This window comes from Neomonachus schauinslandi, chromosome 1 (assembly GCF_002201575.2).
Source record: "Neomonachus schauinslandi chromosome 1, ASM220157v2, whole genome shotgun sequence".
NCBI classification, from domain to species: Eukaryota; Metazoa; Chordata; class Mammalia; order Carnivora; family Phocidae; genus Neomonachus; species Neomonachus schauinslandi.
In genome coordinates, this window is record NC_058403.1 from 195,455,562 (window position 1) to 195,469,459 (window position 13,898).

Below are 13,898 nucleotides of genomic sequence, written 5' to 3' on the forward strand. Positions count from 1 at the left end.
TGTCATTTGCAAATATCTTCTCCCATTCCACGGGTTGCCTTTCACTTTTGTTGACTGTTTCCTTTGCTGTGCAGAAGCTTTTTATCCTGATGAAGTCCCAATAGTTCATTTTTGCTTTTGTTTCCCTTGCCTCTGGAGATGTTTCTAGCAAGAAATTGCTGAGGCTGAGGTCAAAGAGGTTGCTGCCTGTGTTTTCCTCTAGGATTTTGATGGGTTCCTGTCTCACATTTAGTCTTTCCTGTCTCACATTTAGAATCTTTCATCCATTTTTAATTTATTTTTGTGTATGATGTAAGAAAGTGGTCCAGCTTCATTCTTCTGCATGTGGCTGTCCAACTTTCCCAAAACAGTTTGTTAAAGAGATTGTCTTTTTTCCATTGGATGTTCTTTCCTACTTTGTTGAAGATTAGTTAACCACAGAGGTGAGGGTCCATTTTGGGGTTTTCTATTCTGTTCCATTGATCTATGTGTCTGTTTCTGTGCCAGTACCATACTGTTTTGATGACTACTGCTTTGTAATACAGCTTGAAGTCCAGAATTGTGATGCCTCTAGCTTTGGTTTTCTTTTTCAACATTACTTTGGCTTTTCAGGGTATTTTCTGATTCCATACAAATTTTAGAATTGTTTCTTCCAGCTCTGTGAAAAATGCTGGTGCTATTTTGATAGGGATTGCAATGAATGTGTAGACTGCTTTGGGTAGTATAGCTATTTTAACAATATCTCTTCTTCCAATCCATGAGCATGGAAGGTTTTTCCATTTTTTTATGTCTTCCTCAATTTCTTTCATAAGTGTTCTAAAGTTTTCAGAGTACAGATCTTTTACCTCTTTAGTTAGGTTTATTCTTAGGTATCATGGTTTTTGGTACAACTGTAAACAGGATCGATTCCTTGATTTCTCTTTTTGCTGCTCCATTATCGGTGTATAGAAATGCAACAGACTTCTGTCCATTGATTTTATATCCTGCCACTTTGCAATTCCTTTAAGAGTTCTACCAATTTTTGGGTGGAGTCTTTGGGTTTTCTACATAGAGTATCATGTCATCTGCAAAGAGTGAAAGTTCAACTTCTTTACCAATCTGGATGCTTTTTAGTTCTTTTTGTTGTCTGATTGCTGAGGCTACGACTTCCAGTACTATACTGAACAATGGTGGTGAGAGTGAACATCCCTGTCGTGTACCTGATCTTAGGGGAAAAGCTCACAGTTTTTCCCCATTGAGGATGATATTAGCTGTGGGTCTTTCATATATGGCCTTTATGATGTTGAGGTGTATTCCCTCTATCCTTACATTGTGGAAGATTTTTATCAAGAAATGATGCTGTATTTCGTCTAATGCTTTTCTGCATCTGTTGAGGGATCATATGGTTCTTACCTTTTATTTTATTAATGTGATGTATGATGTTGATTGGTATGTGGATATTGAACCACTCCTGCCACCCAGAAATGAATACCACTTGGTAGAGGTGAATAATCCTTTTAATGTACTATTGGATCCTATTAGCTAGTATCTTGGTAAGAATTTTTTTTAAGATTTTATTTATTTATTTGTCAGAGAGAGGGAGAGTGCGAGTGCACAAGCAGGAAGAGCAGCAGGCGGAATAGGCAGGGGGAGAAGCAGGCTCCCGACTGAGCAAGGAGCCCGATGTGGGATTCAATCCCAGGACCCTGGGATCATGACCTGAGCCGAAGGCAGATGCTTAATGGACTAAGTCACCCAGGCATCCCCTTGGTAAGAATTTCTCCATCCATGTTCATCAGGGATATTGGTCTGTAATCCTCATTTTTAATGGGTTCTTTGTCTGGTTATGGGATCAAGGTAATGCTAGCCTCAAAGAATGAGTTTAGAATTTTTCCTGCCATTTCTATTTTTTGGAAAACCTTCAGAACAGGTATTAATTTTTCTTTAAATGTTCGGTAGAATTCCCCTGGGAAGCCACCCACCCCTGGATGCTTATTTGTTGGGAGATTTTTGATTACTGCTTCAATTTCTTTGCTTGTTATGGGTCTGTTCAGGTTTTCTATTTTGTCCTATTTCAGTTTTGGTACTTTATATGTTTCTAGGAATTCAGCCATTTCTTCCAAACTGCCCAATTTGTTGGCATGTAACTGTTCACAATATTCTCTTACAATTGTTTGTATTTCTTCAGTGTTGGCTGTGAGGTTAATTTACTTTTTGTCAAAAACTTGAAGGAAAAAATATTAAATGTCCTAAATAGGCTTTATCAAAAGAAGCTTTGCAGCTATGATCATACATGCATTTTCTGCCTTTTAAAAAAAGCATTTTAATACTGCTGACACAGAGCAGGGTCTGATACAGCTCAGTAAAGAAAGAATGAGTGTGGCTATTGTAAAAGATTAAAAGATGGACAAGTAATAATTATTTTTATATCAAATAAACATACAGGTAACTTCCTACATTAGAAACGGTAACAATAAACTTTTCATTACCTTTACATTTGGCTTCTTTGTTGAAACTCCTCTGTACCAACCTAAAACAAAGCAGACAAATGATATTAAATTCATTTTGTTGTTATTTCCTATAAAACACATAATGTGAGTATTTTAGGGGGAAAATAAATGCAAAACTTTCTAGTAAAGGCTCACTACTTGTGCCTTTATTAATAGTAGTTTACTCTAAAAGGAACAGTCTTACAATAAATACATTTCCAATTTTCTTCAAAAGGTACAACTTTCAACTGAATAAAGAAATTATTCAAAAAAATTTAAAAAGACCTCAGAGGATATATAATTCAACTCTATGAAAATTCCCAGATGAAATTGTTAGGGGCAGAAAAATGCCAAAATCATACAGCTTTTTTGGTAGAAGATAGAGTCTAGAGCCCAGACTTCCTGTTTCCTGGTCTTATTCAGTGTCCCATGCACAAAACTATACTACTCTCATTTCTTGGCTTTCCAGATGCTAAAATTGACTTCTGTGATTCAGTTATTCCCTCTCAGCATTCATACACAGGAATAATAATCAAAGTTTCAATTACACAATAAAAACAATTTTCAGAGAAAGGAAATTTCATTACCAAATTTTCTCAATTCCAATCTATTATTTTTAGAGTTTTATTATACTTTCTCTGCTTGAGTTTAAGAGGAAAAAGTTCCAGTGAGCTGTATTGAAAGGAGGATGATGAAGAAAAGGAGATGATTGATAATAGCTAGTAATAATTGAGATCTTACTGTTCTTAATTCCATGTACTGGAATTGAGAGGTTGTTCTATGTATTAACCTTTTTTTTATTATTATGTTATGTTAATCACCATACATTACATCATTAGTTCTTGATGTAGTGTTCCATGATTCATTGTTGGCATATAACACCCAGTGCTCCATGCAGAACGTGCCCTCTTTAATACCCATCACCGGGCTAACCCATTCCCCTACCCCCTCCCCTCTAGAACCCTCAGTTTCTTTCTCAGAGTCCATAGTCTCTCATGGTTCGAGACATCTCCCCCTCCAATTTCCCCCCTTTCATTCTTCCCCTCTTGCTATCTTCTTTTTTTTTTTTTAACATATAATATATTATTTGTTTCAGAGGTACAGGTCTGTGTTTCAACAGTCTTACACAATTCACAGTGCTCACCATAGCACATACCCTCCCCAATGTCTATCACTCAGCCACCCATCCCTGCCACCCCCCACCACTCCAGCAACCCTCAGTTTAGTTCCTGAGATTAAGAATTCCTCATATCAGTGAGGTCATATGATACATGTCTTTCTCTCACTGACTTATTTCGCTCAGCATAATACCCTCCAGTTCCATCCATGTTGTTGCAAATGGCAAGATTTCATTCCTTTTGATGGCTGCATAATATTCTAGGAGCTGGTTCTTTGAAAGAATTAACAAGATTGATAAACCCCTGGCCAGACTTATCAAAAAGAACAGAGAAAGGACCCAAATAAATAAAATCATGAATGAAAGAGGAGAGATCATAACCAACACCAAAGAAATACCCAAACAATTATAAGAACATATTATGAGCAACTATATGCCCGCAAATTAGATAATCTGGAAGAAATGGATGCATTCCTAGAGATGTATCAACTACCAAAACTGAACCAGGAAGAAAGAGAAAACCTGAACAGACCTATAACCACTAAGGAAATTGAAGCTGTAATCAAAAATCTCCCAACAAACAAAAGCCCAGGGCCAGATGGCTTCCTAGGGGAATTCTACCAAACATTTCAAGAAGAATTAATACCTATTCTTCTGAAACTGTTCCAAAAAATAGAAATGGAAGGAAAACTTCCAAACTCATTTTATGAGGCCTCTATGTATTAACCTTTAAATCTTGCAACTAAGCTATAAGCAAAAAAAATCAACCTTCCTGAAATCATAACAACCAATAAAAGAAGAAATATCCTTGTTTATGTTTAGTACAACAGCTGAGATAATAAATTTGAATAACTTAATTTACACCTTGAGAGTTTCAATATCTTCATTTATTAAAAAGAAAAAGTGATTTATCAAATGTGATGTTTTATAATAGCTTAAGAAACAGAATAGAAAATGGTATCAGCAGGAATGGCAGAAAAGGATCTCCAAAAGGCCTTTCTTCAATAAAAGCAGTAAGAATCCTGGCAAAAACTGTCAAAATCAAATTCTATAGAACTCTGGAAATAAACCAAAGACCTGAAATAATCCAAACAGTATTTATTCAAGAAATCTGAATCTTGGTGAGAACAAAGAGCTTTTTAACTTGCTCTATCCCATTTCCCTCCCTGCAAGCCTTATGTTAGACTTGAAAACCAAAAACCCCATATTAGTGATGAAAACCAGAAAACTAACATCCCCTGAAGAGGACAGAATAGGGGAAATCAAAAAGACCAAAATAAATGAAGAGGTTTACCATGTTTATAAATTGTAAAACTCTGTAATGTTAAGATGTCAATTATCCCTAACTGGTCTACAGATTCAATGTAATGCCAATCAAAATCCCAGCAAAAATTTTGGTAGGTATTGAGTTCTTTCTAAAATTTAAGCAACGGATTACTAGAATAGTCAAATTAATTTTGAAAAGGAATAAAAAATATTACCAATAAAATACATTAGAAACCAGGAAAAAATCCACACATAAATGAACAACTGATTTCAACAAAGATGCAAACAGAAATAACAGTCTTTTCAACAAATGGTGCTGAAACAATTGGATATACATATACCAAAACAAACAAACAAAAACCTCAAGCCATAACTTATATTATAAACACAATTGTCAAAAAATTAAATGTAAAATTGTAGGGGCGCCTGGGTGGCTCAGTCGTTAAGCATCTGCCTTCAGCTCAGGCCATGATCCTGGCATCCTGGGTTCGAGCCCCACATCGGGATCAAGCCCTGCTCAGCAAGACGCCTGCTTCTCCCTCTCCCCACCCCCTGCTTGTGCTCCCTCTCTCGCTGTGTCTCTCTCTCTCTGTCAAATAAATAAATAAAATCTTTTTTAAAAAATGTAAAAGTGTAAAACTGGTACAGAAACAAGGGAAGAACATTTTTGTGACCTTGGATTAGACAAGAATTTCTTAGGCATACTCTATAAAAGAATTAATAATGTAATCTTCATAAAAGTTTTAAAATTTTGCTTTTCTAAGAGTCACAAAACTCTTAGAAGATAACACTGAAAATCTTCATAATGTAAACTTCAAAATGATTTCTTGGACATGACACCAAAAGATGGTAAAGTAAAAATAGATAAATTGGACTACATCAAAATTTAAAACTTCTGTGCATCAAAAGACACAATCAACAGCATGAAAAGACAACCTATTGCCAATAAAAATCTCAGCAAGCTGTTTTTTGGATATTGACAGACTGAGTATAAAGTTTATACAGAAAGGTAAAAGACCTAGAATAGGCAACATAATATTGAAGGAGAGTAACAAAAATGGAAGATCACACTACCTGACTTCAAAACTTACTATTATAAAGCTATAGTAATCAAGAGAGTGCACTATTAGAGAAAGAACAAACAGATCAACAGAACAGAATAGAGAGCACAGAAGTAGACACACATAAATACAGTCAACTAATCTTTAACAAAGGAGCAAAGATGATAAAATGGAGAAAAGGCAGTCTTTGCAACAAATGCTGCTGGGACAACTGGACATCGACATAAAAAATGAATCTAGACACAGAAAGAAACAATCAATAAGCTAGACTTCATTAAAATTAAAACCACTGCTCTGTGAAAAAACACTGTCAAGAGAATTCAAAGACAAACCACAGACCAGGAGAAAATATTTATAAAAGACATACCTCATATAAGACTATTACCTAAAATACACAAAGAACTCTTAAAACTTAAAAATAGCTCTATCAAAAAATAAGCAAAAGACCTGAAAAGACACCCCATTAAAGAAGATATACAGATGGCAAAAAAGCATATGAAAAGACGTTCAACATCAAATGTAATTCAAGAATTACAAATTATCAAAATCCTAGAGGAGAACATAGGCAGTAACCTCTTCAACATCAGCCACAGCAACTTCTTTTAAGACACATCTTCAAAGGCAAGGGAAACAAAAGCGAAAATGAACTTTTTGGACATCATCAAGATAAAAAGCTTCTACACAGCAAAGGAAACGCTCAACAAAACAAAGAGGCAACCCACGGACTGGGAGAAGATATTTGCAAATGACACTATAGATAACAGGCCGGTATCTATAAAGAACTTCTCAAACTCAACACTCAAAAAACAAATAACCCAGTCAAAAAATGGGCAGAAGACAAAAACAGACACTTCTCCAAAGAAGTCATACAAATGGCTAAGAGACACATGAAAAAATGTTCATCATCATTAGCCATCAGGGAAATTCAAATCAAAGCCACATTGAGATACCACCTTACACCAGTTAGAATGGCAAAAATTATAACAAGGCAGGAAACAACAAATGTTGGAGAGGTTGTGGAGAAAGGGGAACACTCTTACACTGTTGGTGGGAATGCAAGTTGATACAACCACTTTGGAAAACAGTATGGAGGTTCCTCAAGATGTTAAAAATAGAGCTACCCTATGACCCAGCAATTGCACTACTAGGTATTTACCCCAAAGATACAGATGTAGTGAAAACAAGGGGTACATGCACCCCAATGTCCATAGCAGCCATGTCTACAATAGCTAAACTGTGGAAAAAGCCGAGATGCCCATCAAAAGAGGAATGGATAAAGAAGATGTGGTTCCTATATACAACGGAATATTACTCAGCCATCAGAAAGGATGAATACTCATCATTTGCATCGACATGGATGGAACTGAAGGGGATTATGCTAAATGAAATAAGTCAAGCATGGTTTCACTTGTATAGGGAACATAAGGAATAACATGGAGGACATTAGGAGAAGGAAGGGAAAAATGAAGGGGCAGAAATTGGAGGGGGAGACGAACCATGAGAGACTATGGACTCCAGGAAACATACGAGGGTTTCAGAGGGGAGAGGGGTGGGAGGATGGGTTAGCACAGTGATGGGTATTAAGGAGGGCACATATTGCAATGAGCATTGGGTGTTATATGCAAACAATGAATCATGGAACACTACATCAAAAACTAATGAAGTACCGTATGGTGATTAACATAATTTAAAAAATAAAGAATTACAAATTAAATAATAAGATACCACTACATATCTAGCATAATGGCCAAAATCCAAAACACTGACAACACCAAATGCTGATAAGGATGTGGAGCAACAGGAACTCTCATTCATTGCTGGTGGGAATGCAAAATGGTACAGCCATTTTGTAAGGTGGTTTGGCAGTTTCTTACAAAACTAAATATACTCTTACCATATGATTCAAAAGTCTGACTCTTTGGTATTTACTCAAATGAACTGAACATTTATGTCCACACAAAAACCTGCACCTCGATATTTATAGCAGCTTTATTCATAACTGCCAAAATGTAAAAGCAACCAAGATATCCTTCAGGTAAATGGATAAATAAACTGTGGTACATCCAGACACTGGTATATTATTTAGTGATAAAAAAATAAAATAAGGGCGCCTGGGTGGCTCAGTTGGTTAAGCGACTACCTTCGGCTCAGGTCATGATCCTGGAGTCCCTGGATCGAGTCCCGCATCGGGCTCCCTGCTCGGCAGGGAGTCTGCTTTGCCCTCCGACTCTATCCCCTCTCATGTGTTCTCTCTCATTCTCTCTCTCTCAAATGGATAAGTAAAACCTTTAAAAAAAAAAAATAAGCCAGCAAGCCACAAAAAAAAAAAAAAATGCATCGAGGGACTTACACTGCATATTACTAAATGAGAAAAGCCAATCTGAAAAGGTCACATACTATATGATTCCAACTATATGACATCCTATAAAAGGCAAAACCATGGAGGCAGTAAAAAGATCAGTGGTTGCCAATGGTTGCAGGAAGGGAAGGATAAATAGATGGAGAGAATTTTTAGGGCAGTGAAACTATTCTGTATGATACTATAATGGTGGATACATGTCATTATATACGTATCCAAACCAACAGAATGTACACCACCAAGAGTAAACCCTGATGTAAACTTTGGATTTGGGGTGACAATGATATGCCAACATAGGTTCGCTGATTTTAAAAAATGTACCCACTCTAGTGTGGATCTTGATAGTAGGGGACGCTGTGCATGTGTGAAGGTAGGGAATATATGGGAATTCTCTATACTTTCTGCACAGTTTTGTTAGGAGCCTAAAATTACTCTAAAAAAATAAAGCCTATTTTTTAATGCACTTACTATATGACCCACCAATTGCACCTCTAGGTATTTACCCAATAGGAAAAAAAGTCCATACTAAAATCTATACACAATGTTTATAACAACTTTATTCATAATCTTCAAAAATAAAGCAACTCAAATGTCTATCAACTGCTACATGGATAAATAAAACGTGGCTTAAATCTGTATGAGGAAATACTACTCAGAAAAAAACAAGCCACAGATACATACAACATGAATGAATTTTAATGCATTATGCTAAGTGAAAAGAAAAAGCCAGACACAACAAGCTATATGATGTATGATTCCATTTATTTAACATTCTAGAAAACACAAAACTAGAGGGACAGAAAATAAATCAGTGGTTGCCAGGGCTGGGGGAAGAGGATTAAGAAGGACGGTTGACTACAAAGAGCCTGATGTTACATTGGGGGTGACAAAAATGTTCTGTATCCTAACGGTGGTGATAGTTATAAGATTATACATTTATCAAAATTCACAGAAATGTACTCCAAAAAGGGTGACATTTACTGCACATAAGTTATACACCAAAAACCAACTAAAACAAACACACACACATACACACAGACAACAGGATAACATTTCACATCTATCCCATTCGTTAGAATTTTTATTTTAAATTCTAAAATAGCAGGTGTTGGCAAGAGACTGTAGAGCAATCAGATATTGCTAGTGAGGGTGATAATAAATGGTCCCCATTTTCAAAAACAATGCAGTACTTATTATATGCATATTGTATGACACTGAAATTCTACTTCTGTATATTATCCCTTAGAGAGTAGCATTGAATTGGGGATATTACTGCATTCTAGAGAAATTTTTGGAAATCTGTGGGGGGGGGTCTGAGTTGCCAAAGACATTAAAAATATTTATATTTTAAAAATGCAAAGATTCATAGAAGAAAACACAAATATAGATCTTCATGACCTTCGGTTAAACACTGGTTTCATGCACAAGCAACAACAGAAAAAGTAAATTTGACTTCATCAAAAATTGTTCTTATTATGTTAGTCACCATACAATACATCATTAGTTTCTTTATTGTTTTTTTAATTTTATTATGTTATGTTAGTCACCATACATCATTGGTTTTTGATGTGATGATTCACAATCCATTGTTTTCGTATAACACCCAGTGCTCCATGCAGTATGTGCCCTCCTTAATACCCATCACCAGGCTAACCAATCCTTCCTACCCCCTCCCCTCTAAAACCCTGTTTGTTTCTCAGAGTCCATGGTCTCTCATAGTTCATCTATCCCTCCAATTCCCCCCATTTTTCCCTTCCTTCTCCTAATGTCCTCCATGCTATCCCTTATGTTCCACAAATAAGTGAAACCATATGATAACTTTCTCTGCTTGACTTATTTCACTTAGCATCATCTCCTCCAGTCCTATCCACGTTGATGTAAAAGTTAGGTATTCATCTTTTCTGATGGCTGAGTAATATTCCACTGTATATATGGACAACATCTTCTTTATCCATTCATCTGTTGAAGGGCATCTCGGCTCTTTCCACAGTTTGGCTATTGCAGACATTGCTGCTATGAACATTGGGGTGCATATGGCCCTTCTTTTCACTACATCTGTGTCTTTGGGATAAATACCCAGGACTGCAATTGCTGGGTCATAGGGTGGCTCTATTGTTAATTTCTCAAACTCAACACCCAAAAAACAAATAAGTCAAAAAATAGGCAGAAGATATGAAAAGACACTTCTCTGAAGAAGACATACAAATGGCTAACAGACACATGAAAAAAATGTTCATCATCATTAGCCATCAGGGAAATGCAAATCAAAACCACATTGAGGGCGCCTGGGTGGCTCAGTTGGTTGAGAGACTGCCTTCGGCTCAGGTCATGATCCTGGAGTCCCTGGATCGAGTCCCGCATCGGGCTCCCTGCTCGGCGGGGAGTCTGCTTCTCCCTCTGACCCTCCCCCCTCTCATGTGCTCTCTCTCATTCTCTCTCTCTCAAATAAATAAATAAAATCTTTAAAAAAAAAAAAAAAAAAAAACCACATTGAGATACCACCTTACACCAGTTAGAATGGCAAAAACTGACAAGGCAAGAAACAAATGTTGGAGAAGCTGTGGAGAAAGGGGAACCCTCTTACACTGTTGGTGGGAATGCAAGTTGGTACAGCCACTTTGGAAAACAGTGTGGACGTGCCTCAAAAAATTAAAAATAGACTTCATCAAAATTAAAAGCTTTGTTCCTCAAAGGACATCAAAAAAATTAAACTACAACCCAGAGAATGGGCAAAAATATTTACAAATCATATACCTGATATGAGACCAGTATCCAGAATATATAAAAAACTCATAACTAAATGAAAAGATAACTTACTTAAACAGGGAAAAGACTTAAATGAACATTTTTTCCAGAAAAGATACAAAACATGAAAAGAAATTCAACATCATTAGTCATTAAACAAATAAAAATCAAAACCATAGTGAGATACCATTTCTCCCCCAATGCAATGACAAAGACAGTAACAAGTATTAACAAAGATATGGAGATATTGGAATGCTTGTACATTACTGACAGGTTTGTAAAATGGTGAAGCCACTTTAGAAAACATTTTGCTAGTTCCTCAACATGTTAAAGATATGCAAGATGGCAGAAAAGTAGGAAACCTAAATTTCGTCTGCTCCCAGGAATTCAGCTGGATAGGGATCAAGCCATTCTGAACACCTACGAATTCAACAGGAGATTGAAGAAAAGAATAGCAGCAACTCTCTGAACAGAAGAGCGACCACTTTCTGGAAGGTAGGATGTGCAGAAAACTGAATCCGAGGCGATATTTGGGAAGATACAACGCAGGGGGAGGGAGCCTCTGTCAGCCGCTACCAGCAAGTGATAGAGCAGCGGAGCACAAAATCAGAACTTTTAGAAGTCGGCTCTGCTGAGGGACGTCGCTCCTGCGGCTAAGCGGGGGATGGAACCCTCATTGGGACAGTGTGGTCTCAGGACCCTCAGGATCACAGAAAGACAGGGGGTGCCTGAGTGCGGCAGAGCTCCCAGGTATCAGAGCAGGGAAGCCAGCTGCAAAGATGGAGCCGAGGAGTGGGCTCTCAGCTCAGGGTTGCCATAAACTGTGATCCCCAGCACAGTCGGGCCGCTGCTCTTCCAGCACGGACCCAACAAGTGGCAGATCTGGGGAGACTCCCCTTCCTCCCCCGGGAGGGGCGGCGCAGGAGCTCACCACAGGAATCTGCTGGGTGTGGAGACTGCAAACGGGGTCAGGTGCCAGAGACAGAAACGTTCAGTCACAGGCCGGGTGAGCACGGAATGTGGCCAGAGACTGGGGAGATGGGAGTGACTGACTGCTTTTCTCTGGGGGCTCACTGAGGAGTGAGACCCCGAGTTTTGGCTCCTCCGGGGCAGAGACTGGGAGGCCGCCGTTTTTCTTTCCCTTCCTCCAAAGCTATATGGAAAGCTTGCAGGGAACAAAAGCTCTCCAGAGCAAACCTGAGCAGATTACCTAACCCGGCCCCCAGCAAGGACAAGTTGAGAATGGAGCTGCCCTATGACCCAGCAATTGCACTACTGGGTATTTACCCCAAAGATACAAATGCAGGGATCCGAATGGGTACGTGCACCCTGATGTTTATAGCAGCAATGTCCACAATAGCCAAACTGTGGAAAGAGCCAAGATGTCCATCGACAGATGAATGCATAGAGAAGATGTGGTATATATATACAATGGAATATTATGCAGCCAACAAAAGGAATGAAATTTGCAACAACATGGATGGAACTGGAGGGTATTATGCGGAGCGAAATACGTCAATCAGAGAAAGACATGTATCATATGATCTCACTGATATGAGGAATTCTTAATCTCAGGAAACAAACTGAGGGTTGCTGGAGTGGTGGGGGCTGGGAGGGATGGGGTGTCTGGGTGATAGACAGTGGGGAGGGTATCTGCTATGGTGAGCACTGTAAATTGTGTAAGACTGTTGAATCACAGACCTGTACCTCTGAAACAAATATTATATGTTAAAAAAAAATAGTAGGAAGGGAAAAATGAAGAGTGGGAAATTGGAGGGGGAGATGAACCATGAGAAACTATGGACTGTGAGAAATAAACTGAGGGTTCTAGAGGGGAGGGGGTGGGGAGATGTTTTTGCCTGGTGATGGGTATTAAAGTGGGCACGTGGAATGGAACACTGGCTGTTATACACAAACAATGAATTATGGAACACTACATCAAAAACTAATGATGTAATGTATGGTGATTAACATAACATAATAAATTTTTTAAAAATGTTAAAGATAAAACTACCATATGACCCAACAACTCCCCTTAGGTATATAACAAAAAAAATTTTAAAACAGGTATTCAAACAACTATCTGCACACAAATGTTCACAACAGCACTATTCACAACAGCCAAAAGGTGATAACATCCCAAATGTATGTCACCTGATGAATGGATAAATAAAATATGGTATATGCCTACATTGGAATACTACTTAACCATAAAAAGAAACCAAGTTCTTTTTTTTTTTTAAGATTTTATTTATTTATTTGTCAGAGAGAGAGCATAAGCAGGGGGAGCAGCAGAGGGAGAGGGAGAAGCAGGCTCCCCGCTGAGCAGGGAGACAGATGTGGGACTTGATCCAAGGACCCCAGGACCATGACCTGAGCCGAAGGCAGATGCTTAACCGACAGAGCCACCCTGGCGCCCAAAAAGAAATCAAGTTCTGATACATACCTCACATGGGTGAAGCTTGAACACTGTGCTAAGTAAAAGAAGCGAGACACAAATTAAATAATTACATTTATATGAAATGTCCAGAATAGACAAATCCACAGATAGAGAAAACAGATTAGTGGTTGCCAGGGGCTGGGGATAGAAAAGTATGGGGAGTGTTTACTAATACGAGCGGGGTTTCTTTCTCAGGTTATAAAAATATTCTAAAATTAGTCAGTGGTGATAGTTGCACAACTCTATACTAGAAAAACAGTGAACTGTACATCTTAAAGGGTGATTTTTATGGTATGTGAATTATATCTCAATAAACCTTTTAAAGGGAAAGAAGGCAGGCCAGCACTGCGTCTCAAAAAGTTGAGAATTATGTCCTTAGTGAATTTCCTGTATATATGCACTAGGAGACATTTACAGAAATGCTATGTTGCCTTTAATATATTATACACAATATCAAAGTACT

The 13,898-nt window shown here is 37.9% G+C and overlaps 1 protein-coding gene across 1 annotated transcript in view; it reads right to left on the reverse strand.

The window, feature by feature from the left end:
- Window positions 1–13,898, reverse strand: part of DOCK3 (dedicator of cytokinesis 3) — a 482,665-nt gene that overhangs the window by 421,876 nt on the left and 46,891 nt on the right. The window contains exon 2 of the mRNA XM_044912806.1: window positions 2,448–2,488. Coding sequence (XP_044768741.1) covers window positions 2,448–2,488 — 41 coding nt within the window. The remainder of the gene's footprint in view (window positions 1–2,447; window positions 2,489–13,898) is intronic.